The sequence below is a fragment of the Anomaloglossus baeobatrachus genome, chromosome 5, assembly GCF_048569485.1.
Source record: "Anomaloglossus baeobatrachus isolate aAnoBae1 chromosome 5, aAnoBae1.hap1, whole genome shotgun sequence".
NCBI classification, from domain to species: domain Eukaryota; kingdom Metazoa; phylum Chordata; class Amphibia; order Anura; family Aromobatidae; genus Anomaloglossus; species Anomaloglossus baeobatrachus.
In genome coordinates, this window is record NC_134357.1 from 558,866,617 (window position 1) to 558,883,535 (window position 16,919).

The following is a 16,919-nucleotide window of genomic DNA, read 5'->3' on the forward strand; positions in this document are numbered from 1 at the left end:
ATCAAATATCATCTGATCGGTTTGCTGGAAGGCAAAGCGATCAGATGATGTGTCAGGATCAAGTGCCTGAATCACATCACACATCAGCTGATTGTATAAAAGCCGTTTATACAATCAGATGATGCATCGGTGCAAAAAAAAAAATAAATACTCACTTATGTGCTGATTACCGGCAGCTCCTGCAGCGCAGCCTGATCCCGTCCGATCGCTGCAGCAGCTGCCGGTAATCAGGGATGAAGTCTCCTGACGCATCCGCTGATAGGTGAAGCCGGCCGGCCGCTGGCGTCAGCCCGAGACTTACGATCAGCTGATGTGTCAGGTGACTGCATCAGGTGATCCATCGCCAGGTCCTGCATCCTGCAGGCATACGTACCCGGGGAGACTGCACACTGCCGGAGCGGCGATACCGTGACAAAATCTGGGAGCGGGCATGGCACCGGGACCGGGCATGGCACCGGGACCCTGCAGACAGGTGAGTATAACTTTTTTTTTTCTACTGTTCACTTTTGATTGCCGCTTCCACCTCCCGCCCAGACATGGCGCCGCACAGCAGCATACATGCACAGGACGGGAGGTGGAAGCGGCGGTGACGGTACCGGGAGGATTCACGCTTCTGTGTTTACTGACAGAAGGAATCCTCTTCCTGTACACGTCACTTTACTACCCACCTCCTGCGTTTATAGCTGCGTTTTTGGTCTTAGAAACGCACCAAAACGCAGCTATATTTGCAATTTGCGTTTCTCATTGCGTCTTTCAACATCCCATTGCACTCAATGGATGAAAAGCGCAGTGAAAAATGCGGGAATAATTGACATGCTGCGTTTTTGTGGCACCACAAAAACGCAGCTGAAAAAAAACGCTGTGTGCAGACAGCAAAAATGAAAACTCATAGACTTTGCTGGGGAAGCAAAGTCATGCAGTTTTCTGAGCAAAAACGCACCCGAAAACTGCGCAAAAACGCCGCGAAAAACGCACTGTGTGAACTTACCCCAAAAAGAAAGAAGATGTTAGAAGAAGAAACACAAAAATAGAAAAACACAGCAAAGTAATCAACACTTAGTCAACAGTAACTTTAAATTCGTAGTGCACTGTAGTGTGTTCCCAACTCTACACACCACCAAAAGTGCTCTGGACTTCACTTTTTTCTGAAGATGAGTGTGCTTGGTTACACAATCATAATAAAGAAGTTCATCTTGCACCATAGGAAATAGATACAAAAGAATACCAGGGTGCCGTCCATATCTCTTACTTACACCCACCCAATTTGACCAAGTTGATTATTTCGTTACTTCCCTCGCCGAACCACAGGATACATCCCCAAGGAAGGAGGGTATAGATTGTGTGGACAAGCATCCCCCGGCTCGGCGAGTCCCAAGACCCATGTCCCAAGGCAGCCCATAATCCTCCCCCACTAGATCCCTGCCAACCTTTGCTCACAAAGATAGTTTGTTCAATAACTTGATATCCCCACCAAGACACTGCTGCATAACTCCAGTCTATTAAAAGGAAAAGTAGGTAAGAGGATGAATCAAGGCGTCAGACAGACTGTCACTGAGGTTTTTCTTCTTCTGTGGTCCGTAGATCTCTGAGATTTCGGTGACTGTTGCCGTTTGTCCCCCTTCCGATCTCTTCTTCTCTCTGCAATTTTTGCCGATTGTAATATTTTTTTCATGTCTCTTTCTGCATCTTTTGCCGAGTTGTAAACAATACTGTTGCCATCCTTTTGAAAAATCCTCAGCAGGGCCGGATACTGAAGCGTAAAAAGCAAGACACAAATCTTGCTAAAGGCTCTTCTTCGCTTGGCCACGTCTGCAGAGTAATCCTCGAATAAGAGGAGCCTCATACCTCTTATGATCAGTGGTTGAGTTTGCTGTCTATAAGCCCTTATGATGTCAAATTTATCGTTATAGTCTAGAAATTTCATAATCACTTGGCGTGGTCTTATTGCCTGATCTCCGGATTCTCGATTTTGGGAGCGCAGGTCTGGGCCCACCCTGTGAGCTCTTTCAACTCTACATCCTCTGTTGATTCCCAAGGCTGTCGGCAGATCCCTTTTACACAAGCGTTGGAGTTCGGCAGTCGGGACCGCTTCAGATAGCCCCACTAATCTTAGATTGCTGCGTCTGGATCTATTTTCGAGATCTTCAACTTTGTCTGTTAGTCGTTTTGTCTCTGCAACAGTTTCTTTCAGCTGTGAGGACATTTGTTTATTTTCCTCCTCTAGAGATGACACCCTCTGCTGCAGCTCCTCTATCTGTCCTTTATGTTTGTTTAGTTCTCCCTGGAAGTTATAGAGGGCATTCTGGATAGCTTGCTCCAAGGTTTTCTGAATCTCTGGCATGATGTTGGCTGTGACCTCCGTCGCCATATTTTTGTAGTCTATCGTTTGCGGTTGCTGGGCATCCTCCCTGCTGCTATCATTAGAATTGTTTGTTGAGTCATCACTGAAGGCACTGTGGAGCGATTGAGCTACATCTGCAAGGACTTGTTCCTCCAAAGGGTTTGATGCCATGTCTCCCTCCCTTTTGCTGCCTGCTCTGACCTCTGCTTGGCGATAATGGTCTGATTTTTGCGCGCTACGTAGAAGGTAGCGATCCATAGGTCGCTGGTCCGCTGGCTGGGAGAAAAGTTCCTCTTTATCAGGAGGGGAATACCCAGTTGAAAATTGAGGATCCTGTTTTAGGATTTATTTATTTACTTCCAGTCCTCTCAGAAGCCAGCAACCATTACATTGGGTGCAGTTCTTTATGTTCGCCACTGGGGGAGAGTGTTATTTGAGATTTTTTTTTCTTTCAAAGTGAGGTGCTATGACTGCCTCAGTCCACCAGATGTCGCTCTTTTCCCCAAACAGCAATTCACTGAGCAATGGCTGGCGTTTGAAAGCAGAGTTGTTTCCCGCCGCCCAAATATGGTCGTGGTGATCAAAGGAGCCTGGAGCAGTCTAGCAGCACCTTCTCCACTCCTCTGCTGCCACTTTGTCCTCTGAGAGTCCCTGTTCTCACTCCCTGCCTCAGATCTTCCTCCCTGCTACAGGTGGCAGGCTTTCCTCCTCAACCCAGGTGAGCACACTGTCTGGCTTGCCCCCAGGGAATGAGATCACCAGCAGGGGTCACTCCAGCGCCTCAGAATCACGGGCCTGTCCCAGAGGGGGGGCAGGGGTATATGCAGGGCTCAAGTCTCCAGCTTCCTCCACTGCACGATCTATAATGGCACACTGCTAAACTACTCTCCTACCTCCTCCACGTTGCTTCAGACAGAGAGGTGATTGCAGTGTCTGCTCCCTCGCTCTCTTCCACGGTCAGAAAGTTCTCCGGTCTCAGATCTAGCAGATGCTCGAGTGGTGGGGGTTATATGCAGGGATGGCTTATACCCGGTGGCAGGTCTGCCTTAGGACGCTGGATGGGGACGGATCTTGCCCTGGCTTTCAGTTTGATCTCTGGCTGATGCTGGAGCTCTTCACTGCACGTCTTACATCCTCAGCGCAGGAGCCGGAAGTCAATTTATTATTACTTTTGTCAGATTAAAGTTATTTCTGTGACCATTGTGGGTTTTTCTTTCATTAAATGAGAGGTACCAACAATTTTGACCACGTGTATGCTCACAGAGTGAGCAAGGGGTTAGTGCAGGGGTCTCAAACTCGGCTGGGTGTATGGGCCGCGCACAGAAAAAAAATAATTTGAGCGGCCGCATTCTTTTCAGAACAAAGTGACATTGGTAGTGGTACAATTTTTTCTTTTTATACACCATTGGATCACTGTTTTTGAACATTTTTCATTTGTCTATTATAACAATTGTGTACCTTTTTTGTATGTATGTATATATATATATATATATATATATATATATATATATATATATAAAAATAAAAGCAGCAGCGGCTATTCATTCTTCACTGTGATTTGGTTGAGACCTATATAATTGATACATGGCCAAAGAGACTCATCCTTTTTTTTTTTACAAATAATCTAGCTCTGGCCAGTGAGGAGGACTTTTTTAATGAATTCTCTTGCCAGATTATCCTTAATACTTTGCGCCAAAGATGGCGGCGCTTCAAATTTTTAGGCCGGACCACGAGGAATGGAAACAGGAAGGAGGTCAATAGGACAGTCATATGGCCTTATGGCCTATGTAGTATGTATGCGTAGGCGATGTAAGTGGATGGCAGCTCCTGAAGATTAGAAGGTCTCACAAGCAGCAATGCAGGTTGCACGGAAAGGAGACAACTTTCATGGCATGAGTGACCCCATCTGAGTACCTCTCCAGATCTCCAATTCAAAACCAGTTCATGCTTCCAAAGCCACGGTAGGTGACGAACCAGATAGCCTCGGACAGGGGCTTTCCATCCATGGACGATAAAGCAATGGGAGTTTGCAGCTGAAGGATGGGAATCTGATACCGATCCACAATGACCTGCTGAATGAAATTTCTGCTGGAACCAGATTCGAGTGTTTCCACTTGTCATGGACATGGGTATATGAAGGGGTGGAAAGGACTTGCTCTCAAGTAGGGTGTCCTTTCTTACTGACCCTAGGCTGGACAGTTTCCCAGCTTCTTCAGACAGAAGTGAATCAGGTGTGTTTGACTTCCACAGTAGAAGCTCCCCTCACTCATCTTACTGCAGTGACTCTCCGGATGCACTTTATCTACCTCCATGGGTTGGGAAGAAGCAGTGGAGGCTACAGGTAGCATGATGGGCCTCTGGAATGAAAGAGCCAAGCACAACGACCTCTTCTCCCAGTGTGTCTGAGTCGCCAACCACAGCGCTGCAGCGGACGCCTGCGGGACACTGCGGGGACTTCTCTGTAGGGACACTTCTGGCCACAGGTAGGTCAGGTTCACTTTCATAGGAGTTGTGACGCCACTCTCGGTTTTTCGGTCAGGGTGATGTGGGACCGCCACTGGAGTTTAACAGGCGTCTGGGGCTGATGGTATTTGCAGTTTGATGGTATGGCCTCCCGAGAGTGAGGCTGGTCCCAGGGGCTCGGGTGTAAGTGTGTGGAACCACAGGTCGCAGAATAACTCAGTCTAAGTCCAACCCGGGCGATGCTGGAATGAACCAGGGAGAACCAGGTATCCTTCAGGCTGATATAGGGGTGACTTCTGACTCTCCTTCCTAGCACTTTTGTTTTGGACAACCCCTGACTTAAAGTACCATGGGATTCATCCAGGGAAGTCGCAGCTGCCTTTTCATCCATTTCTGACCCATTTTCTGACAGCGTGGACCAAGGAATAGATAGCTCCAGGCTCAATCCTCCTTATGGGCCCCCTCGTTGCTGTTGATGCTCGGGCTCTGTTATGGTTGGTGTGGAACCTTGAGTCCCACCACCTGCAGGATTTAGCAGACCACTAAATGGATGTCTGGCTCTAGGGACCTGTACTCCATGCGTGCATCATTACCAGGAATCCTCGTATTCAACTCCTTACTGCTCTCTCTCTTTGGGCGTCTTTCAGATTGACTGGGTGGTAATGTACTCCCCCGCCAGCAGCCACTACACGTGCAGGGTCTGACCAGTGTTCCGCTCTTCTGCGTCCACACTTCAGACTCTGCTGCTCCACTCCTACTCCTCTGACTTCCACTGCACAACTCCTTCTTCCAGCTTCACTACAGCACCACTCTAGCTGAGATGTGGAGGCCACACCCCCTCCTGGGTCTGCCCAGGGGTCCCCTCTAATGTTTGTGTGAGACCTGGTTAAAGTGTGTCTGTGCGTACACACCCTACTCAGCCTTTGGGATTACCTGTTTGTACTCACCCAGCATGGGTGCAGTAATCAGTGGTGCCTGACCAGGTCAGGGGCGCCACATTCCCCTAAGTTATCAACCGCACGTCCTCAGGCTGCAAAGACAATGAAAAAATTTCTTTTTAATACAACAGTTCCCACACAAAGAAGGCATTCACATAAAAACATTTAAAACATTTTAAACATTATACCAGGTACCATTTATCAACACCCACAACCCACAAGTCTGTAACCCACACAAAACCTCTCAGAAGGCGGGTCACCGGTCCGTTTGGTGACCAGGTCTGGGCTAGCTCTATCCCAGCCTTGCCTCCAATCTTCCTCTCCTGAGGATGGTGGTTAAGGTAGGCCCCATAAACAGGCGTACCCGCTTCCGCATGGTGGAGAGCCAGGCCCCATGAACAGGCGTGCTCCCTTGTCATTGGTGAACCAGGCCCCATAAACAGCCGTGCTCTTGGCTTTTGGACAGCAGGCGTCATAAACAGGCGTGCTTCCTGGTGGTGCAGAGCCAGGCCCCATAAACAGGCATGCTCTGAGTTGGTACCTCTGGGGTAACTTTATACACTGCGAGAGTTTGTCGTTATAGCCAGTTCATAACCTTATGGTCCATTGTTAAAGTGCACAAAAACCTGGTGCAAAAAAGGAAAAACCTTCAAAAGTTCTCAAAAGACAAAAAAAAAAATAAAGACAAAAGTCTTTGTGGGCGCATTCTTCAACAGGTGAACGTTGCTTCAACTTCAAAACATTTTCTGGAAACTCTTTCTATTGCAGGACTTATATGGACTTCCTTCTCTCACTGGTGCTTGGCACTGCAGTGCTCTGCTCCTGGAAAGTGGTGTCTTGAGTGCTTTGTGCTGTATGTCGAGTGTCAGCTTGGGTTTCAGCTTGTGTGTCATCTTGGGTTTCTGTATCTAGTGCTGTAACTTGTGCTTCTATGTCTAGTACTTCTTCTGGTGGTGATAACTTTGGGGACCTGGTGGAAGCTGCAGGGCTGTAGCTTGAGCTCTTTGGGCGGGGCACCACATCTAGGGCAAACCAACCTCTTTCACCCTTGTGCCTGGTGTATTCGACCACATCCCCTATATGTAAGTCACGACCAGGGTGTCCTCTTGGCAGGTGCGACTGCACATATTCCCTGGAGACGAAGATACCTTTTTTAATACTGGCTTCCACAATAAAGCCGTAGCCTGTGCGCAGATTGAACTCTTCTACTACCCCACGGTGGAGAGGACCTCTGGCATGGAACACGGTCTGCCGTAGGGACTTCTTCTCTTGCAAATCCGTGGCCTCCACTCTTTCTTTTTCTGGGGTAGGCTGCACAAGGGGGTGTCTTGCCCTCACACGCTGCTGTCCTCTGCGAGCTGGCCTCATCACCATCACTTGGTCTTCAGCCGGCTCCCAGGTCACATACATACTAGGCATGTAGGCAGTTAACTCTTCCTCGGCAGGGGATGTTGTAACCTCCTCCCAGCGTTGGGGGGATGACAGCGCGACCTCAGGGCCTCCTTTACACGCAAAGGGTGCTGCATCCTCCTCCAGCTGCTCTGGCAGCGGCTAAGGGGATGAGCTTTCATCTGCTGGCCAGGGTGGTGGACCCCTCTCTAGCATAGAGGTTGCTGGGACTGCTCCGGGTCCGGACAGCAGCCTGGGGACCAGGTACATGTCCACCAGGTGCATCGGGAACTGAGTTTTTAAATCTCTTTTGAGTCGAGCCGATTCTTCGGCCACTTCTGGCAGGAATGTAGAGGTGGCATCCCCAGTCAGCGACTAGGGCGCTGTGACCGCTTCTGGTCGGGCAACCAGGGTAGACAACATTGCGGCCTGGTCTCATCTGGCCAAGGTAGAAGGCATTGCGGCCTGGTCTGGTCTGGCCATAGGCACCACTCTGGACATCGCAGCAGGGATCATAGCAGGGGTCAAAGCGGGCATCGCAGCAGGGATCACATCCCACATCACAATGGGCATCGCAGCGAGCGTCGCACGGGACATCGCACCGGGTGTCGTACTGGACGTCGCACCAGGTCGGGCAGGGGCTGCGTGGGACTCACCTACGGCTAGACCAGAGAACTCCTGCATCAGGGTCGCCATCGCTGAGGACGTCTCCAACTGGGCTTGGATGGCACCTCTGGGTGGGCCTCGCTGCACCAGCAACCACAGGCCTCGGATTGCCATTATCACTTCTTCCTTCCACGCGGCTATCTCTTGCCGGTTCTGTTCCTCCATTCTGCTGGCAACTCTCCATACTTCGGCCTCTAGCTCTGCTGCGGTCATGGGTCTGGTCCAACCCGGTTCCTCGCGGACGCTCTCCCAACGGTTCCATTCTGCCTTGCACGCTGCTCAACCAGGTTCTCGCTCCACGCTCTCTCAGTTTCGTTTCCTGCACCCGACTGCAACATTCCTGGCGTTCAAGGCCAGATCCGCCCCATCTCTCTTCCTCGCGGGGCCAGGGCGCTCCAGGGGTTCTGGATCAGCCACACCTCTTCGTGGGCGGTTACTTATTTTTGCGCGGGCTGCTATTGTTTCTTTGGCGCGCTTTCTACGGTGGCAATATGGCGGTGTTTCAAACTTTTCAACTGGACCTCTAAAGGCGCACGGTCACCTGTCTTAACAGGTCTAGTCCTTATCCTGTTTGTGACGCCAGATGAGTCGCCCACCACAGCGCTGCAGCAGTCGCCTGCGGGACACTGCGGGGACTTCTCTGTAGGGACCCTTCTGGCCACAGGTAGGTCAGGTTCACTTCCATAGGAGTCGTGATGCCACTCTCGGTTTTTCGGTCAGGGTGATGGGGGACCGCCACTGCAGTTTAACGAGCGTCTGGGGCTGATGGTATTTGCAGTTTGAAGGTATGGCTTCCCGAGAGTGAGGCTGGTCCCAGGGGCTCGAGTGTAAGTGTGTGGAATCACAGGTCGCAGAATAACTCAGTCTCAGTCCAGTAATGTCTTTCATCTGTTTACTCACTTTTTGCTGGTAGAGTGAGGCAACCCGGGCGATGGGTGCAGTACTCAGTGGTGCCTGACCAGGTCAGGGGCGTCACATGTCTCTCTAGATCGTTCTTGAAACAGAAGGTCGATGCAGTGTCATGAGTTTGTCATGGTTGATAGACAGTCCTGTGGTATCCGACTGTAGAAGGGCACAGCGTTTGGCTACACAAACTGCTCCCTGACATTCTATTCTTCCTGCTGTGGTGGAAATGGTATCCCATATATCTTCTCTGCTTGGGATTACTCCCTTTCCTTTTAGGACCCTGCAGATATCCTGACCGTTTAGCTGTCCTCTTTACTTCCCCTTGTGTCTTTAAATACCCACATTTCCCTATGGTGTTTTCTGGTGATAGAGTTAAATTCCTATACAGCTTAAGTGCAAGCAGTTAGCTTGTAATCATCTGGAGAAACCTTGTTGCGTGTTGAGTCTTCTTGGACATAAGTTGTTTGTTTACTTCCCCCTGTTTGTGCCTCCTGTGTATTCTTTAGAATGTAGTGGGGTTGAGTAATCTCTCATCCCAACTGTTCCTTACCTAGGGCCCAATTTAGAGTGATCCAGTGCCAGGTATTCTGCTCGGCGCATAGGTATGAACCTATCTAGGGTGGTCAGGGGAGCCAGTGAAGGTTGGATCAGGGGGTCACTATCTCCCCCTTCCCTAGGCACAGGGTTTCCCTTCCTTTTTGCTGTTCGCTTGGTAATACCTCATACCTAGCGTGACATGTGGATAGCCAGCGATACTAGGTCGTCCAGAGAAGATAGCACCTCCCGACTCCCCATCTTGTCTTTTATCCTTCCTTACACTACTTACCAGAATATAGCCACCTGTGCTTCATTATTCTAGCCCACTTCAGAGACAGGGTGCTGAACCAGATGGCATATTGGCCTATGGTGAGGCTCCTTTGGCGGAGTCTGAGCAGGGAGGATGCGGCCAGAGAAACTCGACCTGGCTCTTCAAACACCTTGCAGAATGTCTCCAAGAAGACTGGCAGGTTCTGGATGATTAGATCATTTCTCTCTTACTGTGGGTTGATCCAAGTCAGGACTTCACCACTCCAGTACGATATCATAAAGGCCACTTTGGTCCGTTTTGAGACTATATGCGGAAACAGATCGAAGTGCGGGAAACATTGGTTTACGAAGCATCTGCATTATTGGTGATCACCATCACGCCGTAGAGGGGACTACAGACTACAGCATGGGGTTAGTGAATCCACTGGACCAAAGGTACCATTGACTGGCCTGGAGGAGTGAACTAGAACGGCAACCGAGATTTCATTAAAGCCACAGGAGATGGTGATAAACACATACGCTGGTAGGTAAAAGACAGAGGGCAGCCCTAGGAGATCAACGGTACTTCAGCATCTGGTGCCACCGACACAAAATGTCTCTGGTTGTAGAAACAGCAGCAGCGGATTTTATAGGAACAGTCAGTGTGGATAGTTGCAGCAGTGGATTTCGTAGGAGCGGCCAGAGGGCATACTTGTAGCATCAGCAGATATCATAGGAGTGGTGGGTGAGGGTAGTTACAACAGACTTGATATGCGCTGAAACACAGACATAAATTAGCAACAGCAGAGAGCACAATAACAGCAGTAGCAGCACAAGGGATCTGATAACTAGCAATGTATAGAACTCGTTGCACAGGTATCTCCTTTAAGTGGAGAGTGTCTCAAATACTTGATGCCTCTCAGCAATAGGCTGAGACTTGCTTATGGTTCAGGGCTAACTGCCCCTTTAAGAAAATGGGCGTGTCCACCTGCACACTCTACGGGCACTCCCGGAAGGAATGTGCGACATGAGCAGACCCTAGAAGACAAGAGAAGGGACCATGGTCGAAGCAGTCACCGCTGGGTGGCCAGGAAGGTGAGAGTGCCGGTGTCTCTGGCCGTGGGAGGGGAGCAGGGACTCCAGCACCAGTGTTACATGTACAGTGATAATCCCTTGGTGGAGTCTTCAGAGCGAGGAAGGGACCGAGGAGACTCGACCCATCTTGTCAAACACTTTGCCTAACGCCTCCAGGAAGGTTATCAGGTTCAGGATGATTAGATTATTCCTCTCCCACAGCGGGTTGATCCAGGAAAGGTCAGTGAGGTGCGACATCATAATGACCACTTTAGCCCAGTTTAAGATGAACAGATGCGGCAAAAGTTTGAAGTTCAGGGAGCACTGATTTATAAAGCCCCTGCATAGTTGGGGATTGCCGTCAAACCGTGGAGGAGATGACAGACGAGTACTGAGGCTTGGAGCCGGGATTGCTACCGGAGTAGAAACTGCAGCCAGTACAGCAGCAGATGAAGATAAGGCTTGAAAACGTGTATCCAGTGACCCATAGATGAGACAGAATCCATTCATGTTGTTCTAGCTTCCAAACAACCTCTTCCTGTAGGCCAGTGTGCAGGACAGCACTGGAGACATCAAGATCCATGACCTAGGCAAACTGTAATGCTCGCAAGTGGGGAGTGGACCCACTGGGCCACAGCACACATAAAACTTAGAGGGGCTTGACTATGGCTTCTCACCAGGATTTCACCAGAGCCTCATAAAATTCAATGTTTTTGCCTTTCCCTTTAAAATGTTCTATTGAATATTACATTGGAACTTACCAAACTATGGTCGCTGCTGAACAAGTACTCCGGACCTGTAAATCTAAAATTGTATCTGACAGGACCGGATCCAGCAAATTATCTCCCCTAGCCAGTTCATCTATTAACTGAACGTGGACATTGTCATGAATTGTAGATAAGAATTTGCAGCTGTTAGCACAACCTGAAGAGTCTATGTCCTATTGAATGTCTGGATAGTTGAAGAGTCTGCTAAATCTTCCTGAAGTTCTTTTGCACTCAACCACTGGTTCTGATTTGCCTCTAGAAATCCTACGAGCAGCTCTCACAGAGATTTTGCTTGGTCCTCTCGACCTTATCTTGAATTCCACTGTTCCTGTTAACAGCCATTTCTTAATTACATTACAAAATGAGGAAAGGACAACTTGAAAACACTTTGCTGTCTTCTTATTACCTTCTCCTCTTGTGTGGGCCTCCACCATTTTCAGAGTGCAGCTGCTTTGAAGAACCCATGGCTGCTCTTTTTGGGCACAAGGTTAGGGAAGGCTGCCTGTTTTTCTGTCTGTTCAATATCCACTTTTTGGGTAGCCCAACCACAGCTTCACAAACATTGTTCAGAGAGGTCACTGTTTTCCTTCCTCGTAAATCTCCCTTTTTAGAAGTTTTCAATATGGTTTAGGTCCGGTGAGGAAGAGGCCATAACATTATTCTTCCATCTTTATGATCTTTACTGGCAGATGAGCAGTGGAGACTTCAATGTTGTGATGAAGCATTGTCCTGCATAAAACTCAAACTCAACTTTACTTGAAAAATGCAGATTGTGTCCTGTACCACTAATTGAAGAAAGTGTCTTTTACCCATTGGCAGTTGATTTGGGAGTTGATTTTCAGTTCATCTTCAACCTGAAAAGAACCAACTAGCTCAACTTTAATAATCCCAGCCAATAACAGTACCCCACCTTCATCTTGCTGATGTCTGAGTCGAAATGGACGTCTGTACCTGTTTCATACCATAGCAATTTCCTTTTCTGGTTCAACCACGGTTCCCAAACAACTCGCTCACTACCTTCAGGTCATATTTGACACAGAACTGTCCTTTATTTCCTGTATTCAATCAATCACACGCATTTGTCACCTACATCCTAAATACATCTCTAGAATCCAAACGTTTCTCACCTTTGAAACTGCTAAAACTTTTACTGTCGCTATTAAGCCATGTGCACATGTTAAATAGTGAGGTTTTTTACCTTAGGTTTTGTAAGCCAAAACCAAGAGTGGGAAAAAATGCAGAAATGGTGCACGTTTCTATTACAATTTTCCTCTAATAATAATCTTTATTTCTATAGCGCCAACATACAGTTAGGTCCAGAAATATTTGGACAGTGACACAATTTTCGCGAGTTGGGCTCTGCATGCCACCACATTGGATTTGAAATGAAACCTCTACAACAGAATTCAAGTGCAGATTGTAACGTTTAATTTGAAGGTTTGAACAAAAATATCTGATAGAAATTGTAGGAATTGTACACATTTCTTTACAAACACTCCACATTTTAGGAGGTCAAAGGTAATTGGACAAATAAACCAAACCCAAACAAAATATTTTTATTTTCAATATTTTGTTGCGAATCCTTTGGAGGCAATCACTGCCTTAAGTCTGGAACCCATGGACATCACCAAACGCTAGGTTTCCTCCTTCTTAATGCTTTGCCAGGCCTTTACAGACGCAGCCTTCAGGTCTTGCTTGTTTGTGGGTCTTTCCGTCTTAAGTCTGGATTTGAGCAAGTGAAATGCATGCTCAATTGGGTTAAGATCTGGTGATTGACTTGGCCATTGCAGAATGTTCCACTTTTTTGCACTCATGAACTCCTGGGTAGCTTTGGCTGTATGCTTGGGGTCATTGTCCATCTGTACTATGAAGCGCCGTCCGATCAACTTTGCGGCATTTGGCTGAATCTGGGCTGAAAGTATATCCCGGTACACTTCAGAATTCATCCGGCTACTCTTGTCTGCTGTTATGTCATCAATAAACACAAGTGACCCAGTGCCATTGAAAGCCATGCATGCCCATGCCATCACGTTGCCTCCACCATGTTTTACAGAGGATGTGGTGTGCCTTGGATCATGTGCCGTTCCCTTTCTTCTCCAAACTTTTTTCTTCCCATCATTCTGGTACAGGTTGATCTTTGTCTCATCTGTCCATAGAATACTTTTCCAGAACTGAGCTGGCTTCATGAGGTGTTTTTCAGCAAATTTAACTCTGGCCTGTCTATTTTTGGAATTGATGAATGGTTTGCATCTAGATGTGAACCCTTTGTATTTACTTTCATGGAGTCTTCTCTTTACTGTTGACTTAGAGACAGATACACCTACTTCACTGAGAGTGTTCTGGACTTCAGTTGATGTTGTGAACGGGTTCTTCTTCACCAAAGAAAGTATGCGGTGATCATCCACCACTGTTGTCATCCGTGGACGCCCAGGCCTTTTTGAGTTCCCAAGCTCACCAGTCAATTCCTTTTCTCTCAGAATGTACCCGACTGTTGATTTTGCTACTCCAAGCATGTCTGCTATCTCTCTGATGGTTTTTTTCTTTTTTTTCAGCCTCAGGATGTTCTGCTTCACCTCAATTGAGAGTTCCTTAGACCGCATGTTGTCTGGTCACAGCAACAGCTTCCAAATGCAAAACCACACACCTGTAATCAACCCCAGACCTTTTAACTACTTCATTGATTACAGGTTAACGAGGGAGACGCCTTCAGAGTTAATTGCAGCCCTTAGAGTCCCTTGTCCAATTACTTTTGGTCCCTTGAAAAAGAGGAGGCTATGCATTACAGAGCTATGATTCCTAAACCCTTTCTCCGATTTGGATGTGAAAACTCTCATATTGCAGCTGGGAGTGTGCACTTTCAGCCCATATTATATATATAATTGTATTTCTGAACATGTTTTTGTAAAACTCTAAAATAACAAAACTTGTGTCACTGTCCAAATATTTCTGGACCTAACTGTATTTCGCAACACTTTACAATTCAGAGGTTCATAAACACGCAAGTATCAGTTAAATAAGTTACAATCTACAATGAGGTGGGATGGAGGGGACAAGGTACAGGTGCTTGTTTATGATGGCAATCCAGCCATCTCAAAGAAATGGGGGACAGATAAAGGCTGCATGAACCAATCATCATCCGCTGATTGCTTCCACTCCTGATTTTGTCCTACAAATACTCAGGTAAAAAAAATAAATCACCAAATACTCAACATGTGCACGTGGCCTTATTCGTTCTCCTCCAGACTATTGCAACTATCTACTGATAGATCTCGCTTTTTCCAAATGTTCTCCTCTGTAATCCATCCTGAATGCGGCAGCCAAGGTCATATTTCTGTCCAGCTGTTACACCGATGCTCTCACCCTGTCCCAGTCATTGCACTTTTCACCCATCCATTACAGAATACAATATAAACTTTTCTCTCTCACTCACAAAGCTCTCCATAGTTCTGCACCACCATACATCTCCTCCGTCATCTCTATCACCTCACCCATGCACTCCCTTCTTCTACTGATATAAGACTAGCATCCTCCATAATCCGAATCTCTCACTTCTGTCTCCAAGACTTCTCTCATACTTCACTTGTTTTCGGGAATGCTCTACCCAAGAGAATCTAGATAATTACCCTAAAAATTGCCCTAAAAACAGTACCCCAGACAACCTGATTAATATTGCCAATGCACCAGAGCAAGCATGAAGAGACGGGGCAACACACCAGATCTGGAGCAACTAATGAATGCGCCAACTCTGGGGCTGCTGCGGGCTGCTATTTTTAGGCTTGAGTAAAATAAACATGGTCCTTCCAAGTTTGATATTACTGCTGCAGCTTTCTGCTTTACCTTGTCTGGTTATCAAAATTACAGGGGGCCCCACTCCATTTTTTAAAATGATTTATTTATTAAACCAGCCTAAAAAACATCCTCTAGTGCCACATGACATTCAATAACGGGTGCAAGTGTATGCCTGCTCAAATCTAAGCTGTCCCTCCTACGTCAACTCTCCCTGAATTGCAGTGTGCCGTGCATCGTGGCCCCGGGTCTCATATAAGACCTGATGATGTAGTGAGGCAGCCAATCACAGTAATGTATGTAGCCAATATGGCAGTACTGTGATTTCTAGGCAAACCCCCACATACACACGTCATACACACACGGCTCTGCTCCACACACATCATACATGCACAGCTCCACTCCATACATATTGTACACGCACGGCTCTGCTGAATACACAGTGTACACAAGGCTCCGCTCCGTATACACGTCATACACACGAAGCTGTGCTCTGCACACACACGGCTCTGCTCAGTACACATTGAATACACACGGCTCCAATGCATATACATTGTAAACATACGGCTCTGCTCCGTACACCTCATACACACACGGCTCTGCTCCGTACACCTCGTACACACACAGCTCTGCTCCATACACCTCGTACACATGGCTCTGCTACATCCACACTGTAAACCCCTCCTGACCCCACACATAAACTTCCCCTCATCCAGCACCATGACACCCAGCACAGCAGAGTCCTGCATACACTGAGGAGCTGATCATGTGACCCCTGACTCCTCCCCTCCATGTGACATCATCACAGGTCCTGGAAGCACAGAGCAGCCATATATCTAGTGTGCGGCTCTGCAGGAGGAGGTGTGTGGAGATTCCCCATTACTGGGCTCAGGCTCCATACACATTAGATGCTGGGGGAGAACAATCGCTCTATAGAAGAGAATTCTCCTGATTGCCCCGTGAAGGATGGATATGGACAGGGACAAGATGGCGGAGAGGATATTACACCTCACCCTAGAGATCCTCTTCCGGCTTACTGGAGAGGTGAGAGATTCTGATGACGTCACATTACATCATTCTTATCTATGGGAATAACAGATGGACAGAACTGGAGAGGTGAGGACTCTGGAAATGTCTGGAGTGAGATTTCTTACTGTGTCTCTCCATAACCAGGATTACACAGTAGTGAAGAAGACCTCTAGTGAGCGCTGTCAGGCCCCTGTGTCTGAGGGATGGGGAAGACCCCTGAGCCCAATCACGGGGCCTCCACCTCACCCCCCGATACATGAGGACATCAATGACCAGAAGATCCTAGAACTCACCTACAAGATGATGGAGCTGCTGACTGGAGAGGTGACACTGCTGGGAATGCTGGGACATTATACAGTAACGCTATGGAGGGATCGGGGGTGACGGTATCATTGTATGTGTCAGGTTCCTATAAGGTGTCAGGACGTCACCGTCTATTTCTCCATGGAGGAGTGGGAGTATTTAGAAGGACACAAAGATCTGTACAAGGACGTCATGATGGAGGATCCCCAGCCCCTCACATCACCAGGTAATAGACAGGACTAAATACACACGGCCTATAATTATCTGTATGTAAGGAATGAATTCAGTCCCTGTATGTGTCTCCTCCAGGTGTATCCAGTAAGAGGACAACACCAGAGAGATGTCCCCGTCCTCTTCTCCCACAGGACTGTAAACAAGAAGATCCCGATGTTCCTCAGGATCATCAGGTAGATGGAGAGAAGGGGCCATGAAATCTCCCTATGATGTGTAGACGGCTGTGAAGGTCTTGTG

At 47.8% G+C, this 16,919-nt stretch overlaps 1 protein-coding gene across 1 annotated transcript in view; it reads left to right on the forward strand.

Annotated features, from left to right (window-relative positions):
• Positions 1–16,919, forward strand: part of LOC142313004 (uncharacterized) — an 80,780-nt gene that overhangs the window by 35,452 nt on the left and 28,409 nt on the right. Inside the window, 3 exon segments of the mRNA XM_075351990.1 lie at positions 6,682–6,824; positions 16,557–16,674; positions 16,758–16,855. Coding sequence (XP_075208105.1) covers positions 6,682–6,824; positions 16,557–16,674; positions 16,758–16,855 — 359 coding nt within the window.